This window comes from Lolium rigidum, chromosome 6, assembly GCF_022539505.1.
Source record: "Lolium rigidum isolate FL_2022 chromosome 6, APGP_CSIRO_Lrig_0.1, whole genome shotgun sequence".
In the NCBI taxonomy this organism is placed as follows: domain Eukaryota; kingdom Viridiplantae; phylum Streptophyta; class Magnoliopsida; order Poales; family Poaceae; genus Lolium; species Lolium rigidum.
This window is the reverse complement of record NC_061513.1, coordinates 38,893,122-38,915,457: the sequence shown is the minus strand read 5'-3', so window position 1 is coordinate 38,915,457 and position 22,336 is coordinate 38,893,122. Positions and strand designations below refer to the sequence as shown.

The window sequence follows — 22,336 nt, the reverse complement described above, 5'->3', positions numbered from 1 at the left end:
GGTTTAAACGAAGAGATAAGAGGAAGACTTGGGGGAGAAGAACTCCCCCTTCATGCGCCGGCCAAGGGGATAGGTGGGGCCCAGGGGGAACCCTAGGCCGACCTCCCCCCCTATATAAAGAGGGGAGGGGGTGGCCGGCTACACCACCATCCAGAAAACCCTAGCCGCCCCTCTCTTCCTCCTCCATATACTGCGCAGGCTTAGGCGAAGCCCTGCAGTAATTCTTCTCCACCACCACCACCACGCCGTCGTGCTGCTGGGATTCCGTGGAGATCTACCACACCCCCGCTGCCCGCTGGAACGGGGAGAGGAAGGGGCTTCATCGACACCTTACGCGCGACCGAGTACGGAAGTGCTGCCGGATTGCAGCACTGGGGACGATCGTCTACACCAACAACGAGATCTAATCTCGTAGACTTTGGAAATCTTCGAGGGTTAGTCTCATATCAATCTCGTTGCTCCGATCTTGTAGATTAGATCTTGGGTGTTCCATAGATTAGATCTTGGATTTATTCGTCTTCGCGGTAGGAAATTTTTGTTTTCTATGCAACGAACCCCATCACTGGTCACACAGCTAACCCACCCGCGCTGAGCCCCGCCCACGTTGGCAGCCCAGACACCAGGACGCCTCCACGCTCGCCCACACGATGCGGCCACGCGCCCCGCTCAACCGAGCAGCTCGCTCCCACGCTGGGCCCCACCCACGACGCTGCCTCGCTCGATTGGCTTGGCGTGCGCCCGCTCGCCCGCCTGCGCCGCCGCACGCCACGCTGCTCGATCACTGGCCCCGCTCGCCCCGCATCGATGGCCCCCGCACGCCCCCGCGCTGCCCCCGCGCACATGCGCCCGCCCGCGCGTGTAGCGGAGCCTCCCCCGATCCCCTTGCTCGATTCCTTGTCTGGCCGCTACAGGATTGGTGGGCTGGGCAGTGGTACCGCAGCCCACTGGGCGGTACTACCGGCCCGAGCTCGTTTTTGGCTAGTTTTAGCCTCCAACGGGCAGAAAAGTAGGAGCCCCTTTTTAGCTTTTTTCCTCTCTCTCTTGGTACTACTACTTCTTCCCTACTCAGCTCTCTCACTTTTTTAGCCCTTCTCCATTGTTGATTTCTCAAGAGCTTGCTATTTTTCTCCCCCTGCAGTGCTTCTTCCATCATTTTGAGAGAAAGATAGGTGAGATCTAGATCCACATTTTGACCAAACAAAATCTCCTCTTTGTGGGGAATTTCTTGGGATCTAGATCTTGGAGAATTCAGTGTTCTTCTTATTTTGTTCTTCCTCTCTTATTCCCCCAATAGCTTTAGTATCTTTGTTGGAATTTGAGAGTGAAGGATTTGGGCATGTTTGTGGTGTTCTTGCCATTGCATTTGGTGCATCGGTTTGACTTCTCCACGGTGATACGTGGAGGTGAAAGTTCGTGAGATATTCACTTCGGGAGCTTGTTCCCCGAGCTTGTTCCTCTTGGGTCTTTGGACCCTAGATGGACTAGTGGTCTTTGTGGTGCTCTTGGGGACTCCAATTAAGTTGTGGAGATTCTTTAAGGGCAAGGCCTTTGTGGCAATTTATTGGGAGTCTCCAATTAAGTTGTGGAGATAGCCCCAAGCATTGTGCGGGTTCGGTGACCACCCTAAGATTTCATAGTGGATCGAGGACATCCCTTTTGGTGGGAATTCTCGAGGAGAATACGGTGGCCTTCGCGCTTTTGGAGTGACTTGTCCTCCACACCGCTCCAACGGAGAGTAGCACTCGCAAGAGTGTGAACTTCGGGATACATCGTTGTCTTCGCGTCACTTCGGTTAATCCTATGCCCGAGCTCTTTATTTATGCACTTTACTTTGTGATAGCCTTCATGCTTGAAGTTATATATCTTGCTATCACATAGTTGCTTTAATTGCTTAGCATAAGTTGTTGGTGCACATAGGTGAAATCTAGTTATATTGGTTTTGTGCTTGAAAAATTAAACGGTAGTTTTATTCCGCATTTGTTAAGCCATATTCGTAAAAGTTTTAAACCGCCTATTCACCCCCCCTCTAGGCGGCATCCGTGTCCTTTCAATCACGGTCTAAGAGTTAATAGGATTGTTATGGTAGTATTATCAGCAATGTTTCGTTTTTTTCATGGAAGCCCAACCGGAAGGAACGAAGATGTTAAGTGTGCTAGGGTTGAAGTAGTGTGAGGATGGGTGACCAAATTAGAAAGTTTGACCATGAGTGTAATTTGACATAAGATGATTAAGTGTAGTTAGAGTTAAAATGATCCATGTGAGAGATTAAAAAAATTGAAAAAATAATAAAAAATTTAGTTAATGGACGGCGTGGCCTGCGCCAAGGGTCTAGACGCCGAAGGCCACCGTGGCTCTGCCAAAAAGGACCTTCGCCGAGGAGCTACGCCCAGGGCAGCCCTCGGCGTAGCCTACGCCGATGTCCCAATGTGGTTACATCGAGGGTTTCTGGCCGTCGACGCCTTGTGCCATTCCTGTTGTGTTGTGAGATGGGTAATTGAAACAACAATCGATCTACGAGACGTTGCTACCGAGAAGAAAGCAAATCATGTAAGGTGGTAGATACATGAGCTTTCTCTACCGATTACAAAATCCGCAAATCTTCATGGTCTTTACAATGTTTCTTCTTCCATGATAGAAACTTATATTTTTTAAGGCACCCGAAGGTAGTATCAAACCACAAACTTATAAATACTAACGAAGGTTCTCCTATCATTTTAATTTGATTTGCAATGCTTTTCCCCATGCGCGCAACCACTAAATTAGTCAATCAATATCAGCAAGAGTATTAACACCAGTATATGAGATAAATGGAATCTAACGGCATGGTCGAAGTCACTAGGGAGCTGAGTGTACGAATCACCATTGTCAAGGATGTAGTAGCCAGGAAAAAAATCGAAGGACAATCCTCCTCGCGCCAACCATAATAAAATACCCAAAAACGATCTTGAATCTTCATACGTGCAAAGAATATTGGCATGTTGTTCTAGAAAAACCTTTAGTCCGGTATATCCGCGTTCCAATCCGAAACTAGTTAATATCCGCTATGATTCGAATCCGAAAAAATATGTGATAAACAATATGGTATGAGCAAATCCGATATGATCCGATCCGTTTACACCCTTAGATAAGCATAACTCGGCGTTGCTATGCCTTATTTTTCAGAATTGCTAAGTTTCAGCTAGATGAGACGTAGCTTATGTCTCAGTCACGTGCTTCATCGTTAAATTTTGTTTCTGCTTGAAGATTCTTTTTTTTTCTGATGTTTGTATTTTGTTTAGGCTGCATCGAAACACGTTGATGTAATTCGAGTGAAACATAAGTTAAGTGTCAGTTGACTGAGCGTTAGACACACCCTTATTTTTAGTCAAAATCCTACCCCACTGAAAATATTAATTTTCGGGGGCAGTTAAGTAATTAATCGTTTCCAATTTTCCATGTTATACCATTTTGGTTATTTTAGGGAATCATGTTAGTACAATATCTGCATAGATACCGTGTGCCAATTATGCAAAATAATCAATAGTTCAAATACTAGTACGTACACCTCTAAAAGATAAGGCAAGTAATTACTACTGCGCGTTGGTTAAAACAGCTCGATATTGTTTTAGAAATTAGTTATTACTACCTGCAATGCATATGGCTATCTACACGCGCGCATTCAAACATGTACAGCCAGCAAAGAGGATACGCGTACGAGGAAATCTAGGCACGCGGTTTGTGATGAATGGTTCCATATATCCCTTCAGTTATGGACGACAAATACCATTTTTCCAACACCTAAGGAACATATATACCTTTCGAACCCTGCCCTTTGGGAGGTACGGTGGTGGTCTTGGAGTTCAGCCTCTCGATCGATGGAGCGGCGTCCCGACCAGAACGGCGACGTCGTCCTGGAGATCAACTCTTCCGGCGCCGGCGAGGACCATCCGCAGGGCGTCCTTACCGGAGAGCAAGAAAAGAATGGCGACACGAACGGCGCCGGCGCCGCCGCCGCGCGTGGTCGGTCGATGAGCTTCAGCCAGGCCTACAAGATGCGGCACCGGACACCTCAGGCACGTCTCTGTGTGTATGCTTTGTGAATAAATAATGGTACATATTAATTATGGAGCAGATCTTGACACGATTTTGCAAGCTGGATATGCAGGTGTTCACGGCGTGGCAGACGGCGGTACTCAGCTTCCAGTCCCTGGGCATCGTCTACGGCGACCTCGGCACGTCGCCGCTCTACGTGTTCCCGTCCGTCGTCCTCCCCGGCGCCGACGAGCGCGACTTCCTCGGCATCCTCAGCATCATCCTCTGGACGCTCACCCTCATGAGCCTCGTCAAGTACGTGCTCGTCGTCCTCCGCGCCGACGACCACGGCGAGGGCGGCACCTTCGCCATCTACTCGCTCCTGCGGCAGCACGTCAACTTCAAGGGCAGCATGCCGGTGCAGGTCACGCGGCTGCCGTCAGATCTACACCTCAGGTTCCACAGCAACAAGAAGAAAGAGCCCTCATGGATGCAGAGGCTCCTCGAGCGCAGCACGACGCTGCAGTCGTGCGTCACCTACACCGTTCTCCTCGGCACCTGCATGATCATGGGCGACGGCGCACTCACTCCGGCAATCTCAGGCACGTGCACAATCTTTGTTTTCTTTCACTTGATATTTATTTTCCTTCAGGTTGCTGATTTTGGTTTCTTTCTCTTTCTGTTCAGTTCTCTCTGCTGTTCAAGGAATCCAGTCAAGATCGCCCAAGATCGAACAAAGTAGGAAGATTCAGTTACTAGACTTTGTGTTTTTCTTTGACCTACTTTCTGTTAATATTTGACGTCTCATTCTTGTTTGGTTGCAACTTGCAGAGCATGTGGTGATGCTGACGGTGGTGATCCTGCTGCTCCTCTTCCTTTTCCAGCAGCTGGGCACGAGCAGGGTCAGCTTCTCCTTCTCCCCGATCATGCTCGTCTGGTTCGGATCCATCTCCATGATCGGGCTCTACAACATCATCAAGTACTACCCGCCGGTTCTCAAGGCCGCGTCGCCCCATTACATATACTACTACTTCGCCCGGAACGGGGCCGCCGGATGGGAGCAACTCGGAGCCATAATCCTCTGCATAACAGGTAAACACATGTTCTGAAATTCGAATCATCAATTCTGAAGAAAAACATAAAATGGATATCAAATCTGAAGTTCAGATTAAATGTGGTACTGAATCTGAAGGTGTGTTGTGACCAATTAATCAGGTGCTGAAGCCATGTTTGCTGACTTGGGTCACTTCAACAAGACATCAATTCAGGTACACTGTATAGCCCTGGGTGCAAATGGTGCCATTTAAGATAGTTTTCTTTGTAGTTTGTTAATTGCAATCTTCTTTTTGTAGGCGGCATTCTCGACAGTGGTGTACCCATCACTGATCCTCGCGTACTCCGGCCAAGCAGCGTACCTAATCAAGAACCCAGCAAATCTGAGCACGGCGTTCTACAGCAGTATCCCAGGTCCCCTGTTCTGGCCCATGTTCGTCGTCTCCACCCTGGCCGCCATCGTCGCCAGCCAGTCGCTCATCTCTGCCAGCTTCTCCATCATCCGGCAGTCCATCAACCTCGGCTGTTTCCCCCGTGCCACCGTGCGGCACACCTCCGACAAGTACGAGGGCCAAGTTTACTGCCCCGAGGTGAACTACCTCCTCATGGTCCTCTGCATCCTCATCACCGTTGGCTTCCAGGGAGGGCCTGAGATAGGGCACGCCTTCGGAGTCGCGGTGATCTGGGTGATGTTGATCACCACGGCGCTGATGACGGTGGTCATGGTGGTAATCTGGGAGGTGCGCGCCGCATACGTCGTCGCGTTCTTTGCGGTCTACCTGGCCATCGAGGGCGTGTACATGAGCTCGCTGATGAACAAGATGGCGCAGGGTGGGTGGGTGCCGTTTGCCATCACCGCCTTCTTCCTGGTGATCACGCTGTCCTGGACCTACGGCCGGAAGAAGAAGAGCGAGTACGAGGCAGGCCACATGATCACCACCGATGATCTCGCCGGGATCGTCGCCAGGTCGGCGCGCGTGCCCGGGGTGTGCTTCTTCTTCACGGACCTGATGAACGGCGTCCCGCCCATCGTGCGCCACTACGCGGAGCACACCGGCAGCCTCCGCGAGCTGCTGGTATTCGTCACCGTCAGGACGCTGCCCGTCACGTCCGTGCTGCCCGACGAGCGGTTCCTCGTGGCGGCCGTGGACGAGGTGCCCGCCGGGGTGTACAGGTGTGTGGCGCAGTACGGCTACATGGACAAGCAGGACATGGAGGGCGACGAGTTCCTAGAGTCCATCGTCGCCGCCCTCAAGGACGTCGCCGGCGGCGCTGACGAGGTGGCGATGATGGACCGGGCGCGCAGGAACGACGTGAGCGTCGTGATCGGGAGGACGATCCTGACAGCCAGCGGCGGGAAGCACGGATGGTTCAAGCGCGTTGTCATCAATCACATGTACAGGTTCCTGCAGAAAAACTTCAATTCTGGTGTTGCTACACTGAAGTTGGATTACAACAAAACTCTACAGGTCGGAAATCGGTACAAGATAGAGTGAATTACAGCAATAGCTGATTTGGTAGCCAAACTGTTTTGACCGAGAGATGTGTAGTTTGCTAAGACAACTCCAACTCCAATATGTTATGCTACTACATTGTACTAGTGATTTGGTAGCCAAACTTCTTTCAGGGGCTGCCGGGTTTTTTTATCCATTTGCAACCGTCCCGTCTTAGTTCAGCTTTGATATTGTGCTTTCAGTTTGCTTTGATATTGTGCTTTCAGTTTCCTCTCACATCTCAAAGGCTATCGGCCGGGTTAACCTCCGTTCTCAAAAAACCGAGAGGCTTTCAGAGGCATAGTGTGGTTAGTTGTTTTTACTTTTACAGAGATACCTCAGCAAACCTTGTTGCAACCTTTACTCGGAGTTGCTTATTTATATTTAGGCCTGTAGTATAAGCTCATTACAATTGTACTTGAGGTGTCATTACATTTGTGGAGAAAAATTGGGATTGTCACCTGTTGTCATGCATTCCACAATGTAAATTTGCCAGATTCACCACCTTATTTGTGCAACGAAATGCGAATAACCTTTCTACAGGTCATGCAACTAAGGAAGCTTCATGTAAAAAGCATGCAACTAGGATTCGTCACAGTAATTTTTCAGAGGAATATGGATTGGTACTTTTATTAGTCATGCAACTAGTGAAGCTTCACGTGAAACTAGGGAATAAATCCATGAGACACTCTAGTTCTTATGCATGCACATCAATTCAAAGGCATCAAACCACAACCCATTGCACAAGACCAATTAACTTTGATCATGTACAACAATTCCACCTTCCTCAAGTTCAGAATACCAATGATATCCTGACTTACAACCAAAATTACATCCATGGCTTAGTTTCCTTCGATGTTGATAGTAAATCTTCGTCATGTGAAAAGTACTACTCTAGCAAGTGACCTAAGAGAATACTACTCTATTTGCATCACAGCATGGCTGTATTCAAAACGGTATTAGGAAAATGGGGCCATATCCAAATTTAGAAGTTTGATATGACTTGGTACCATGTCAGAGATGAGGTGTGCTCCCCCCCCCCCCCCCCCCGCGGTAGTAAAGTTGTAGGGGGGCACTATAGCCAACCAATACTACTTTCAAACTAACTTGAACGTTAATTAGAGCTAAAAAGGGAGAAAAAACTAAGTATTTGTTTCTAGTATCTTTCTAATCTTCATGGAGACGGAATAAATAAATGTTTTGTGCACCTCCTCTAATTTTCAAAAGTGCCTCGACATAGTGCAGCTCCGAGGATCCCAAAGCCACAAATGTTTCCGTGCTAGACGACCGAGCTCTTGATGTTTAGACGTTGTTGATATTGCAAGATGGTTGTGGTTGAGAAGCCGGTGCGTGGGGTGGCCGGAGAGGAGCAACTCTGAGCCATTATCCTCTGCATACTATCCACCAGACTAACTCTATCAAATCCAAGAAGTAAATGTGGTTCCGAGTCTGAAGTTGTGTTGTGGTCATGTTTATTCAGGTGTTGGAGCTATAGTTCTCACTTGGGTCACTTCAACAAGACACCAATCCAGGTATATGATGACGCATCTATGTTCTTTGTAGTTTATTGTGTCATATTACATCACAATTGATTCATATATAAGTGGTTATAATCATGATTTAGAAGGATTTTGGGGAACATCACAACTCACAACATTAGTGGAGAGGAATGGGGATTGGTATTTTTATTATCACATAACTAACAAAGCTTTATGTAAAAAGAAGTGCAAATAGGAAATAAACACATGAAGTAGTACCCTTGTTCTTATGCATGCACTGCAGTTCAAAGGCTGCAAACCACGGTCCATTCCACAAGACCAGTTAGTTGTGATTGAGTACATGAATCTGACCTCTTTACTCAAGTTTGGAATGTTGACGATATCAATTATCAAGTGCAGATGGAACTTACACCTCAATTGGTATCCAAGGTTTTAGTGTCATTGATGTAAATAATAAATCTAGCAACATGTGAATAATACTCTAGCAAAGGAGCAAGTGAACTAAGAGAGTACTACATTGGTTGCATCACACAAAGGATTATGCCAAACAGTATAGGAAAATGGGGCCATATCCGAATTTAGTTGCTTGATAGTTTTGGTACCATGAGGGAGACACGCAGGACTTTAATTACTTTTGAACAAACCTGAACGTTAGCTTTTTTTTAGAGAAACCTGAACGTTAGCTAGTAATAATATACAAAAGGGGAACTTCATATTTCCTTCAACCCTTAGACAATATTTCCTCCCTAGGTAAGATTAGTTTTGTTCGATTGCTCCAACCAACACGATGTACATGGTAGCCTCATAGTTGGTATCACCTAAGTAAGCTTTCTAATCTTGATTGACATGGTACAAATAACTGTTTGCACACGACCTCTAATTTTCACAAGTGACTAAACCATGGAAATGTTATCTAGTTCAGCACACGGTACAACTCTGAGGATCCCTAAGCTAGATATGTTGCCACACCATGAGACCGAGCTCTGTTTGTTCAGACGTTCTCGATTCTGCAAGATGATTGCAACTGGGGTTACGCACACACAACTTCTATAGAACCCAAAGTTGCAGCACACGTGGTCACATGGTGAGCGCTCACTCCTGGCGATTGTTATATTATGTTTTCAGTTTCCTCCAACATCTTAGGCACCTAGGATAGCTTGACTAACATTGTTCATATGGAGCCACTTATTTATAGTCAATCATGTATCAGAAACTCATCATAATTGTATTGGGCTTAGTTAGTACATTGTGGAGCGAAATTCAAATGGAATGATGAGGAGTCATGCATTCAACAAAATGAAGTTGTAGACTTTGTCACAACATTTTTGCATTGAAATATGAACCGGTCTTTTCAGTAATGGTCATGCAACTGGCAAAGCTTCACGCGAATAGCATGCAACTGGCAAATAAGCTGACGAAACACTTAGTTTTTATGTATGGATTGCAACTTTCCAAACTGCGATACATCACACAGGGCTAATTAATTGGGATCCAGTATTGGAATATGGTTGTTTAGAATGATGATAACACCATGTGCAGTGCGGATGGGACTCACAGCCTAGATGATATATAGAAGACTTGTTTTATTTGGACAAGAGTAAAATGCATGGTTAACCATTAAACTTGTCCTTATAATTCAGTTTCATCATTGTACTCTGGAAAGTGCGATTTACGGTTAGGAAGATGCTTCCGATACTACTGATTATGTTACACATACGTATTTGATGACGTGGCACACATCTGACCGGGTTGACTCTATTCCAGAGACCACAATCAAATGAAAATAGAAGGGCTAAATTGTAAAATAAAGTAAGAACTAAGTTGTTTCTCTCTCCCGTCCTCTCTGGTTCCTTTCTCCGCTGGGAGACGCTGCTAGTCAAGTACCCCGCGTCGCTCATGTTTGGTCACCGCCTCGCCCTGCTAGTCACCCGTGCGCTCGCTTCCTTGCCCGTTCTTGTGTCGCCCCGTGCATCGCCACATTGTGCCTGCTGGACCGCTTCGACGAGAACGTCGTCGCCACAAACACCAACTTTCGTATGCACATGTATAGAGCCCGGAGCCATGGACTTCCCTCGAACATCTATCTCTCCTCACTACAGGAATGGACCTAGCTGCCGACGGCCAGAGTGTACGCCGACGGCCAAATGTCGGGGCCGTCGGCGTACTGCCTCGCCAGGCCAGCTCGGAACGCCGACCGTCGGCGTAGACATACCGTTGGCGTAGAGGTTGATACGCCGAGGGCAGCCGACGGCGTCTACCTGGCCCTCGGCGTAGGCACCGGCATGGCTCCTGCTCCAGCGGCGACGCAACGGCGCGCTCACGGCGTCACACAGACGCCGAGGGCTACCCTCGGCATAGGGCATGGTCCCCCTATGCCGACGGCCACCCTCGGTATATAGATTTTTTTTTTCCTTTTTTCTCTCTCTCATATTACTTTATATTATGTTTCTATTATTTATTTACTAGTATGAATTATGTAAAAAAGGTTCTATTTTTTAAGAATTCGTAGATGGTATATATGTAGGTCCCACGGGTGACGCTCTTCGCATACGGGTCAACCGGGGCCACTAGGCCCAACTTCTGCTATCGATGTACATATGTCCTTAAACATTTATGAAAAATTCCATTGCTAACCCTAACTCCAACCCTAACCCTAACCGAGGCCATTCCCGCCCTTGGGTTTCCCGCTTCTGCGGGCCAACTTTCTATTCTGCGAACATTTTGGTAACCCTAAACCTCACCCGGATCCTATCCCTAACCCTAACCCTAGGGGTAGATCTGCGGGGTCCCCGCCCTAGGGTTTGGCTAACCTTGCATGTACCCGGCGTTGACGATTTCCGCATGCATGGACTAGCACTTGGTAAAATCAAGGATCTGTATGTGGAAACTCCCGCCACGGCTCAAACGGAGCCTATTTTATGGTAAAGTATGCCCAACCTATGGTTTCCATGTACATATGTCCTAAACAAACCAAAGCAAGTAAAAAAGTCCATTGGTAAACCCTCGCACGGAGAAAGCTATAGGGGTAGATCTGCGGGGTGCCCGCCCTAGGGTTTTCCAAGATACAGACCACCGGAGCGTCGGAATCGCTGGAAAACTTGTGTGTGTCCACATGGCATGCACAAAAGTGATTTGAGAAGTTTTATATCCAAGGCTACCCCCCAAGGTGTGTCCGGCTTCTCGGACAGGGGGTTCCTACACTTAGGCGGATTCTGGATGTATAGGGGGGAACTCCCTCGAAGGTGAACCGGAGAGAAACTTGGGATCATATGGGATGATCCTTGTTACCACATGTACCTATGACCTAACCAAGCTAAAACGGAGGCATATGCCCACCGGGGGACCCCCGATGGGATGCAGTCAAAGGGGTAGACCGCGCGGTCAACATAACTAGGGTTTCGTCGGAAATCGAGCATCGGATCTAGGGAATGACCCCAAAACTTGTGTGTGTCCACATGGAATGCACAAAAGTGATTTGAGATGGTTTTATATCCAAGGCTACCCCCCAGGTGTGTCCGGCTTCTCGGACAGGGGGTTCCTACACTTAGACAGATTCTGCATGTATAGGGGGGAACTCCCTCGGAGATGAACCGGAGAGAATCTTGGGATCATATGGGATGATCCTTCTTTCCACATGTACCTATGACCTAACCAAGCTCAAATGGAGGCATATGCCCACCGGGGGACCCCCGATGGGATGCAGTCAAAGGGGTAGACCGCGCGGTCAACATAACTAGGGTTTCGTCAGAAATCGAGCATCGGATGTAGTGAATGGCCCCAAAACTTGTGTGTGTCCACATGGAATGCACAAAAGTGATTTGAGATGGTTTTATATCCAAGGCTACCCCCCAGGTGTGTCCGGCTTCTCGGACAGGGGGTTCCTACACTTAGGCGGATTCCCGCATGTATAGGGGGAACTCCCTGGAGGTGAACCGGAGAGAATCTTGGGATCATATGGGATGATCCTTGTTTCCACATGTACCTATGACCTAACCAAGCTCAAATGGAGGCATATGCCCACCGGGGGAACCCCGATGGGATGCAGTCAAAGGGGTAGACCGCGCGGTCAACAGAACTAGGGTTTCATCAGAAATCGAGCATCGGATCTAGGGAATGGCCCCAAAACTTGTGTGTGTCCACATGGCATGCACAAAAGTGATTTGAGAAGGTTTTATATCCAAGGCTACCCCCAAGGTGTGTCCGGCTTCTCGGACAGGGGGTTCCTACACTTAGGCAGATTCTGGATGTATAGGGGGGAACTCCCTCGAAGGTGAACCGGAGAGAAACTTGGGATCATATGGGATGCTCCTTGTTACCACATGTACCTATGACCTAACCAAGCTAAAATGGAGGCATATGCCCACCGGGAACCCCGATGGGATGCAGTCAAAGGGGTAGACCGCGCGGTCAACATAACTAGGGTTTCGTCTGAAATCGAGCATCGGATCTAGGGAATGGCCCCAAAACTTGTGTATGTCCACATGGAATGCACAAAAGTGATTTGAGATGGTTTTATATCCAAGGCTACCCCCGTGTGTGTCCGGCTTCTCGGACAGGGGGTTCCTACACTTAGGCAGATTCTGCATGTATAGGGGGGAACTCCCTCGGAGGTAAACCGGAGAGAATCTTGGGATCATATGGGATGATCCTTGTTACCACATGTACCTATGACCTAACCAAGCTCAAATGGAGGCATATGCCCACCGGGGGAACCCCGATGGGATGCAGTCAAAGGGGTAGACCGCGCGGTCAACATAACTAGAGTTTCGTCAGAAATCGAGCGTCGGATCTAGGGAATGGCCCCAAAACTTGTGTGTGTCCACATGGCATGGCATGCACAAAAGTGATACATTTAAGAACTTAAGACCCACACACGAACCGAAACACTTAAAGAACTACACCCACACACAGAACCAAAACACTTAAAGAACTACACCCACACAGAACCAAAACACTTAAAGAACTAGACCCACACACAAACCAAAACATTTAAAGAACTACACCCACACACGAACAAAGCACTTAACACCGGGTCGACGCATGACCCGCTAGACACACGGACTCGACACACACACATATTAATCGAAGTCGAAATCTTCATCCTCGCCGGGGTGTCCTCCGAAGCGGTGGTTGTGAGGTTCCACGACCACCGTTCATCATCCTCCCCCATGTCGACGCCTCTCCTTTGGCGTACTCGCTTCAACCTCGGCCTTCCTCTCGCCGCTTTCCCGCCCTCCTCTCTCTCCTGTACGTCTGCTTGTCCTTCCAGAATGCGCGCTCTGCCTCGACGGCTCCAGGATTGTCTCTGCGCCACTGTGCCATGAACTGCTCGTCCGCCTCGGTGGTATCAATCCGCCGCTGGCCAGACCTGTACCGCCGCGCTTCACCCTGTGAGCGAAGTAGCGGCTCAGTAGAGAGACTCTGAGCTTCCGTCACAGACCTGACCTCCGGGAAGTTCATTTCGTGGCGCGGCCGGCCAAACCTCCAAGCCGCAACGTCGTATGCGCGGGCAGCAGCCTCCTTCGTGTAGAAGGTGCCGAGCCACACACGCGTACCACCGGCGGTGATTTCAGCCGCGAAATGTCCCGCAGGCCGCAGGCGAACGCCGATGAAGCCCGTGTTGCTACGGCGACGAGGAGCCATCTCGGCGGCAGCTCAGCTCGGAGGATTTTGTGGTTCCGTTGGATGAGAGAAGCGATGAAGGGAGAAATGTTGCTGGTGCTCGTTAGTGGAGAAGACATGGCTATATATAGGCCGACGAGGGGCTGAAACGGCGGGAAAACTTGGCGGGGGAGAATGGGCGGGAAAGGGTGGGCGGGAAAACTTGGCGGGAGAGAATGAGCGGGAAAGGGTGGGCGGGTAAACTTGGCGGGAAATCATGGAGGGAAAAAAGGGCGGGAGAGAAGCAGCGGGAAAGGGTGGGCGGGAAAAAGGGTTTCGTCAGAAATCTAGCGTCGGATCTAGGGAATGGCCCCAAAACTTGTGTGTGTCCACATGGCATGCACAAACTTGATTTGAGATGGTTTTATATCCAAGGCTACCCCCCCCCCAGGTGCGTCCGGCTTCTCGGACAGGGGGTTCCTACACTTGGGCAGATTCTGCAGGTATAGGGGGGAACTCCCTCGTACGTGAACCGGAGAGAAACTTGATATCATATGGGATGATTTTTGTTTCCACATGTACCTATGACCTAACCAATCTAAAATGGAGGCATATGCCCACCGGGGGACCCCCGATGGGATGCAGTCAAAGGGGTAGACCGCGCGGTCAACATAACTAGGGTTTCGTCGAAATCGAGCATCGGATCTAGGGAATGGCCCCAAAACTTGTGTGTGTCCACATGGAATGCACAAAAGTGATTTGAGATGGTTTTATATCCAAGGCTACCCCCCGGTGTGTCCGGCTTCTCGGACAGGGGGTTCCTACATTTAGGCGGATTCTCGCATGTATAGGGGGAACTCCTCGAGGTGAACCGGAGAGAATCTTGGGATCATATGGGATGATCCTTGTTTCCACATGTACCTATGACCTAACCAAGCTCAAATGGAGGCATATGCCCACCGGGGACCCCGATGGGATGCGATCAAAGGGGTAGACCGCGCGGTCAACATAACTAGGGTTTCGTCAGAAATCGAGCATCGGATGTAGTGAATGGCCCCAAAACTTGTGTGTGTCCACATGGAATGCACAAAATTGATTTGAGATGGTTTTATATCCAAGGCTTCCCCCCAGGTGTGTCCGGCTTCTCGGACAGGGGGTTCCTACACTTAGGCGGATTCGCATGTATAGGGGGAACTCCCTCGGAGGTGAACCGGAGAGAATCTTGGGATCATATGGGATGATACTTGTTTCCACATGTACCTATGACCTAACCAAGATCAAATGGAGGCATATGCCCACCGGGGGACCCCCGATGGGATGAAGTCAAAGGGGTAGACCGCGCGGTCAATAGAACTAGAATTTCATCGGAAATCGAGCATCGAATGTAGGGAATGGCCCCAAAACTTGTGTGTGTCCACATGGAATGCACAAAAGTGATTTGAGATGGTTTTATATCCAAGGCTACCCCCCAGGTGTGTCCGGCTTCTCGGACAGGGGTTTCCTACACTTAGGCAGATTCTGCATGTATAGGGGGGAACTCCCTCGGAGTTGAACCGGAGAGAAACTTGATATGATATGGGATGCTTTTTGTTTCCACATGTACCTATGACCTAACCAAGCTCAAATGGAGGCATATGCCCACCGGGGGACCCCCGATGGGATGCAGTCAAAGGGGTAGACCGCACGGTCAACAGAACTAGAGTTTCGTCAGAAATCGATCGTCGGATCTAGGGAATGGCCCCAAAACTTGTGTGTGTCCACATGGCATGCACAAAATTGATTTGAGATGGTTTTATATCCAAGGCTACCCCCCGGTGTGTCCGGCTTCTCGGACAGGGGGTTCCTACACTTGGGCAGATTCTGCATGTATAGGGGGAACTCCCTCGTACGTGAACCGGAGAGAAACTTGATATCATATGGGATGATCCTTGTTTCCACATGTACCTATGACCTAACCAAGATCAAATGGAGGCATATGCCCACCGGGGACCCCGATTGGATGCGATCAAAGGGGTAGACCACGCGGTCAACAGAACTAGGGTTTCGTAGAAATCGAGCATCGGATCTAGGGAATGGCCCCAAAACTTGTGTGTGTCCACATGGCATGCACAAAAGTGATTTGAGATGGTTTTATATCCTAGGCTACCCCCCCAGGTGTGTCCGGCTTCTCGGACAGGGGTTCCTACACTTGGGCAGATTCTGCATGTATAGGGGGGAACTCCCTCGTACGTGAACCGGAGAGAATCTTGGGATCATATGGGATGATCCTTGTTTCCACATGTACCTATGACCTAACCAAGCTCTAATGGAGGCATATGCCCACCGGGGGACCCCGATGGGATGCAGTCAAAGGGGTAGACCGCGCGGTCAACAGAACTAGGGTTTCGTCAGAAAGCGAGCATCGGATCTAGGGAATGGCCCCAAAACTTGTGTGTGTCCACATGGAATGCACAAAAGTGATTTGAGATGGTTTTATACCCTAGGCTACCCCCCAGGTGTGTCCGGCTTCTCGGACAGGGGGTTCCTACACTTAGGCAGATTCTGCATGTATAGGGGGGAACTGCCTCGGAGGTGAACCGGAGAGAAACTTGAGATCATATGGGATGATCCTTGTTTCCACATGTACCTTTGACCTAACAAATCTCAAATGGAGGCATATGCCCACCGGGGGACCCCCGATGGGATGCAGTCAAAGGGGTAGACCGCGCGGTCAACAGAACTAGGGTTTCGTCAGAAATCGAGCACCGAATCTAGGGAATGGCCCCAAAACTTGTGTGTGTCCACATGAAATGCACAAAAGTCATTTGAGATGGTTTTATATCCAAGGCTACCCACCCCAGGTGTGTCCGGCTTCTCGGACAGGGGGTCCTACACTTGGGCGGACTCGCATGTATAGGGGGAACTCCCTCGTACGTGAACCGGAGAGAAACTTGATATCATATGGGGTGATCCTTGTTTCCACATGTACCTATGACCTAACCAAGCTCAAATGGAGGCATATGCCCACCGGGGACCCCGATGGGATGCAGATCAAAGGGGTAGACCGCGCGGTCAACGTAACTAGGGTTTCGTCAGAAATCGAGCATCGGATCTAGGGAATGGCCCCAAAACTTGTGTGTGTCCACATGGTATGCACAAAAGTGATTTGAGATGGTTTTATATCCTAGGCTACCCCCCAGGTGTGTCCGGCTTCTCGGACAGGGGGTTCCTACACTTGGGCAGATTCTGCATGTATAGGGGGGAACTCCTCGTACGTGAACCGGAGAGAATCTTGGGATCATATGGGATGATCCTTGTTTCCACATGTACCTATGACCTAACCAAGCTCTAATGGAGGCATATGCCCACCGGGGGACCCCCGATGGGATGCAGTCAAAGGGGTAGACCGCGCGTCAAAGGGGTAGATCTGCGGGTCCGAGATTAGGGTTTCGTCTACCGGAGGAAATATTGATGTAAGATAGGGTAATTATTGATACTACATGTTCCAATGACCTAACACAACACAAAGTAAGAGAAAAGTCCATGGGTCAGCTGTCATCGGAGGTCGGTCAAAGGGGTAGACTGCAGGGCTCCCGGATTAGGGTTTCGTCTACCGGAGGAAATATTAAGTTAAGGTATGGGGTAATTTTTTTATGCGCATAGCTTGGGAATGTAGAAGATTAAAACAAATTTGCATGGACCTATGTTAGCATATTTTATAATATAATTAACAATAATAAAATTTATAAATAAATAAATTGAAAAAAGAAAAAAAAAGTCCTATGCCGAGGGCTGCCGTCGGCATAGCCGTGGCCCTCGGCATAGGGTTAGGGGGGCACGGTCGGTTTAGGGACGTGGTCGAGCCGGACCACGTCCAACCCGCACAGAGCCTCCTCCCCGCCCGCATCTCCCCGCGCCCGCCGCCACGCTCCCCCGCCCGCCGCCGCCACCCGCCGCCGCCGCGCCGCCACCGCCCATCGCCCGCCGCCACGCTACCCGCCGCCGGCGCCTCCACCAGCCGCCGCCCGCGCCGCCCGGCAGACTCACCCTCGCGCGGAGCACACCGCGCCGCCCTGGCCCCTGCCCCGCAGCACATCGCGCCGCCCCGCCCCCTCCTCCCGCAGCACGCCGCGGCGGCCCCTCCTCCCGCAGCACACCGCCCCGGCCCCTCCTTCCGCAGCCGTGCCGCCCGGGCCTCTCCTCCCCTCACTGGCCGGCTCCATGGAGAGCTCAAAGGTATGCATTTTTTTTTGTTGTTAATTTGTTAGTTGTTAGTTAGTTAGTGTTGTTAGTTAGGTAACCAATTGGTAGTTAGTTAGTTAGTTAGGATAAATTGGTACTTATAAATAAAAATGTTACTTAGGGTAAATTGTTAGTTGCAGATTTATTGAGTATTTTGTTTATTGTTTTAAATAGGCACCGGCGTGAGCACCCCGATGTGACGACCCGGGATCTTGACGCGATTCGCTCCGGCCGTCAAACTCGCCACGCGGTTGTTCGACATCGCCACGCGATTCTCTCCGGTCGCCGAGGGTGAGCTAAAACATCGCCTCCCCTTCTCCGCATTTTCTTATGTCACTAGATTCATTTTCCAAGTCCAGTTGCGTAACCTAGGTGTCACTTCCCGTCCGCGAGCGTTACGCGGATAAATATGCATTAGTGGTCCGCATATTTTGAACCGTAAAGCTTGCGGCATTTACGGGACAGTCGGCGGATGCGTAGTTGTCTACGTTTTCCATGTATGTACTCCGGTCCGAGTCAGGATTTCGGCGGCGCCTCCCCGTTGTTCTTCAGATGCACATCCTCTCGGCTTTTTGCCGAGACGTGTATCGGGAGAGCAGCGGGGAGGTGCTGCCGAAATTCTAACTTGGACCGGGGTAGAGCATGGAGAACGTAGCCAACTACGGATCCGGCGGCTGCTAGGAGCCCACCTAGTAGAGATGTAGGTTGATGCATGCGTTTCGCCCGGTAAAATAAATAAAAATATGATGCATTTAATTTCCTATTTGATATAAATGCTATGTATGTGGTTTGGCTCCCAATAAAGCAGAGGATGGCTGATAATGGATGGATGTACAATGAGCGTGTTAGTGCGACAGAGAAAACAGCTGAGTGGACAAGGAAGACCCATTTTCTAGTGAATGAGTTAGCGCGTGGTACAAAGGGGCTGGTTCGGCCACTTTGCCCTTGTGTTCGCTGCGTGAAGCGTCTCCGTCGTGGAAAGGATGAAATGTATAAACACCTTCTGCAATATGGGTATATGCATGGGTACGTCACGGAAATCGACTTTGATGAGCGCGAACGTGACAGAGGTGAGGTGATGCGGCAGCGGCTCAATGGCAATGAGTACGATGGAATTAGAGACTTTCTAGATGATCTCGTCCATGCCGATGTCCCGGATTCGCCACCTCCGGAACCGGAGGCGCCGCCGTGAAGCCGGGAGGAACCAGAGCCAACCGCGAAGGCCTTCTATGATATGATTGCCGCGGCTAAGAGGCCTCTGTACGAGGGCGCCGCGATTTCTCAGCTCGATGCCATCTCCCAATGTCTAGCCGACAAGACCCGGTACAACACCACCCGTGAGGGCTTTGAAGCAAGTCTGAAAACAATCGGTAACATGTTGCCCAAAGATCATTGTCCGCCTCAAAGCTCGCACGCAACGAGGAGAATGATGAAGGACCTCAACATGGATTATCAAAGGATAGATCGTTGTCCGAAAGGCTGCGTTCTATTTTGGAGACAAGTATGCGGAGGACAAGTACTGTCCCATCTCGTAAGCGAGTCTAGGTATGAAGAGGTAACGGGAAAGGATGGTCAGGTGAGGCAGTCAAGCACCGCAAAGTCGATTCTTCGATATCTCCCATTCATAAAAAGAATCCAGCGGCTTTACATGCACGAGGAGACAGCCAAACAGATGACGTGGCACAAGTATGGGAAGAGATTCGTGGATGAAAACAAGAAGTTGAAGATGGGACATCCATCCGATGGTACGGCATGGAAGAACTTCGATACAAAACACCCGCTTAAGGCAGCCGAGGCTCGGAATGTCAGAATTGCGATAGCAACAGATGGCTTCAATCCATATGGTATGTCGAATGCCAATTACAGTTGCTGGCCCGTGTTTGTTATTCCGCTCAATCTCCCTCCCGGAGTCCTAATGACGAGGAAGACCATGTTTCTGTCGCTGATCATTCCAGGCCCTCATTACCCGGGGAAGAATTTGAGTGTCTACATGCAGCCGATTGTGGAAGATTTGAACCACTCTTGGCACCACGGGACATTGACGTACGACCGAGCATCGAAGACAAACTTCTACATGAAAGTTTGGTTGCAGTATACCATGCATGACATGCCCGGGTACGCCCTAACATGCGGATGGTGTACGAGCTGGTAAGTGGCCATGCCCGGTGTGCGAGCATCGGCTTGAGTTCCTTTGGCTACGTGAAGGGTCGCAAGTATGTTGCATTTGACACGAATTGATAGTTCCTCAAAAGGAGGCATCCGTTTAGAGAAGACAAAAAGAACTTCAAGAAGGGCAAAGTTGTGCATGAAAAAAAAAGATTGATGGTACACTTGTTGAAACCGAGCTACGTGCTCTCGTGCCGGCAGCGACGCCAACTGGCCATCAATTTGAGGGATATGGTGTAACGCACAACTAGACTCATGAGGCGGCCTTAACAAAGCTCGAGTATTACAAGGACCTCGAACTTCCCCATAACATCGATGTGATGCACACTGTAAAGAATGTCGCGGAGTCCGTCTTTCACACATGCCTGAACATTCCCGGAAGTCAAAGGATAATGTCAAGGCTAGAGTCGATGTTGAGATCCTCTCGTGATAGGGAAAAATTACACATGAAGCGTCCTATTGGCCGTCAAAAGAATTGGTTCAAGCCGCATGCCAACTTCTGCCTTGATTCCATCCAAAAGAAGGAGGCATTCGGGTGGCTCAAATACGTCGTGATGTTCCCCGATGGTTATTGCTCGAATATGAGTAAGGGAGTTAATCTTTCGACGGGAAAAGTCACCGGGCTCAAGAGTCACGACTATCATATATGGATTCAGCGGCTCATGCCGGTGATGCTTCGAGGTATATCCCCGAGAAATTCGCGCGAGTGCTTGCGCAGTTGAGCCATTTCTTCCGCACGCTCTGTGCTAAGCAGATATGTCCCAAGGTTATTGCAAAGCTACAACATACAGTGTCGGAGTTGCTATGCAATTTGGAGATGATATTTCCGCCAGGCTTCTTTACTCCGATGGCACATCTCATTGTGCACCTCGCCAACGAGGCACTCTTGGGTGGCCCGGTGCAGTTTCGTTGGCGGTTCCGTATTGAGAGAGAGTTTAAGTATATTCGAAAGATAACTGGAAACAAGGCCAAGATTGAAGCATGCATAGCTGAGGCAATATGCCTTCGGGAGATGGCAGATGCCGCGACAACGTACTATCCCGATGATGTTCCCACTCAGCATAACCCGGTCACTCGTTACAATGTCGACGTGCCCGAGAATGACCCCAAGCTACAACTATTCCAATTCCCCGGTGGCAAGGCTGGTAAAGGAACAAAATATAAATTGGAGAACGAAGAGAAGGATTGTATAATGCTATATGTGCTTATGAACATGGAGGAAGTGATCCCATTCGTAAGGTAAAATGGTGAACAAATTACTTTGCAGCTAGTAACCTCGTCTCGGTCTAATGCTTATTTTCTCCTTTCAGCGAATTCACGGATGAAATATGGCCGTATGATGAATTGCCCCAAACCTCAGAGATGGACACTCTATTGAAAGAGGGTGCTCCCGGAATTAATAAAAACTTTGTGACATGGTTCATGGAAAAAGTAATTTCTAATCTTTCCTCTTACATTGCAACATGTGACTTGTCCCTCTTATTACACGTAACTAATGCACACAACAAATTTGAAATGTTCTTGTAGGGCCGTGAGAGAAACGTTGATATGATAGATGAGTTGAAATGTGTTTCACATGGTTGTAGCCGTGAGGTGACCAAGTATGAGAAGTATGATGTGAATGGGTTTCGCTTCCACACAGAGACGCACCGGAAGGGCCGGAGCGAATCCCAAAATGATAAATACTCGGGGTCTTCACCAAAGGAGCCAACAACTTTGATTACTACGGAAGGTTACAAAGTGTATACGAGTTGACATTCAATCGTACGAACGTGCAACTCAATATCGTCGTGTTCAAGTGTCATTGGTTCGACCCAATAGGTGGACAGAGAAGTGATAAGTCCATTGGGTTAGTTGAAGTTAAGCCTTCAACCACCTATAGCGGAGCCGATGTCTTTGTTGTGGCTCACCAAGCCAAGCAAGTTTATTATTTGCCCTACCCATGCCAGAAAGCGGAACTCAAGGGTTGGGAAGTCGTCTTCCAGGTATCACCACATGGTAACCTACCGATTCCCTCTGAGGATGATTACAACAACATTGACCCCGTGACATACGAGGGGATTTTCTATCAAGAGGAACAGGACTTCGGGGAATATATTTTAGAACCGTTTGTTCAAGAGGACCTCGGGAACGATGCAGAAACTCGTGGTGAGTCGGTGGTGGATCTAAAGGACATATCTATGCTCGAGAAGTTACTTGAGGCGAATGACAATTATGATGAGCCTCCACCCGTCGACCCTTCAACTTTGTACTCACAAGATAGTGATAGTGATAGTGAGAAAGAGAAAGAGA

The 22,336-nt window shown here is 49.3% G+C and overlaps 1 protein-coding gene across 1 annotated transcript; it reads left to right on the top strand.

Annotated features, from left to right (window-relative positions):
* Window positions 1-3,854: 3,854 nt before the first annotated feature.
* On the top strand, window positions 3,855-6,560 carry LOC124660015 (potassium transporter 6-like). Its single transcript, XM_047197814.1, has 6 exons — window positions 3,855-4,064; window positions 4,133-4,613; window positions 4,843-5,103; window positions 5,227-5,279; window positions 5,364-6,167; window positions 6,477-6,560. Exons 1-6 carry the CDS (start codon window positions 3,855-3,857, stop codon window positions 6,558-6,560), a joined length of 1,893 nt encoding a protein of 630 aa, XP_047053770.1.
* Window positions 6,561-22,336: the final 15,776 nt, after the last annotated feature.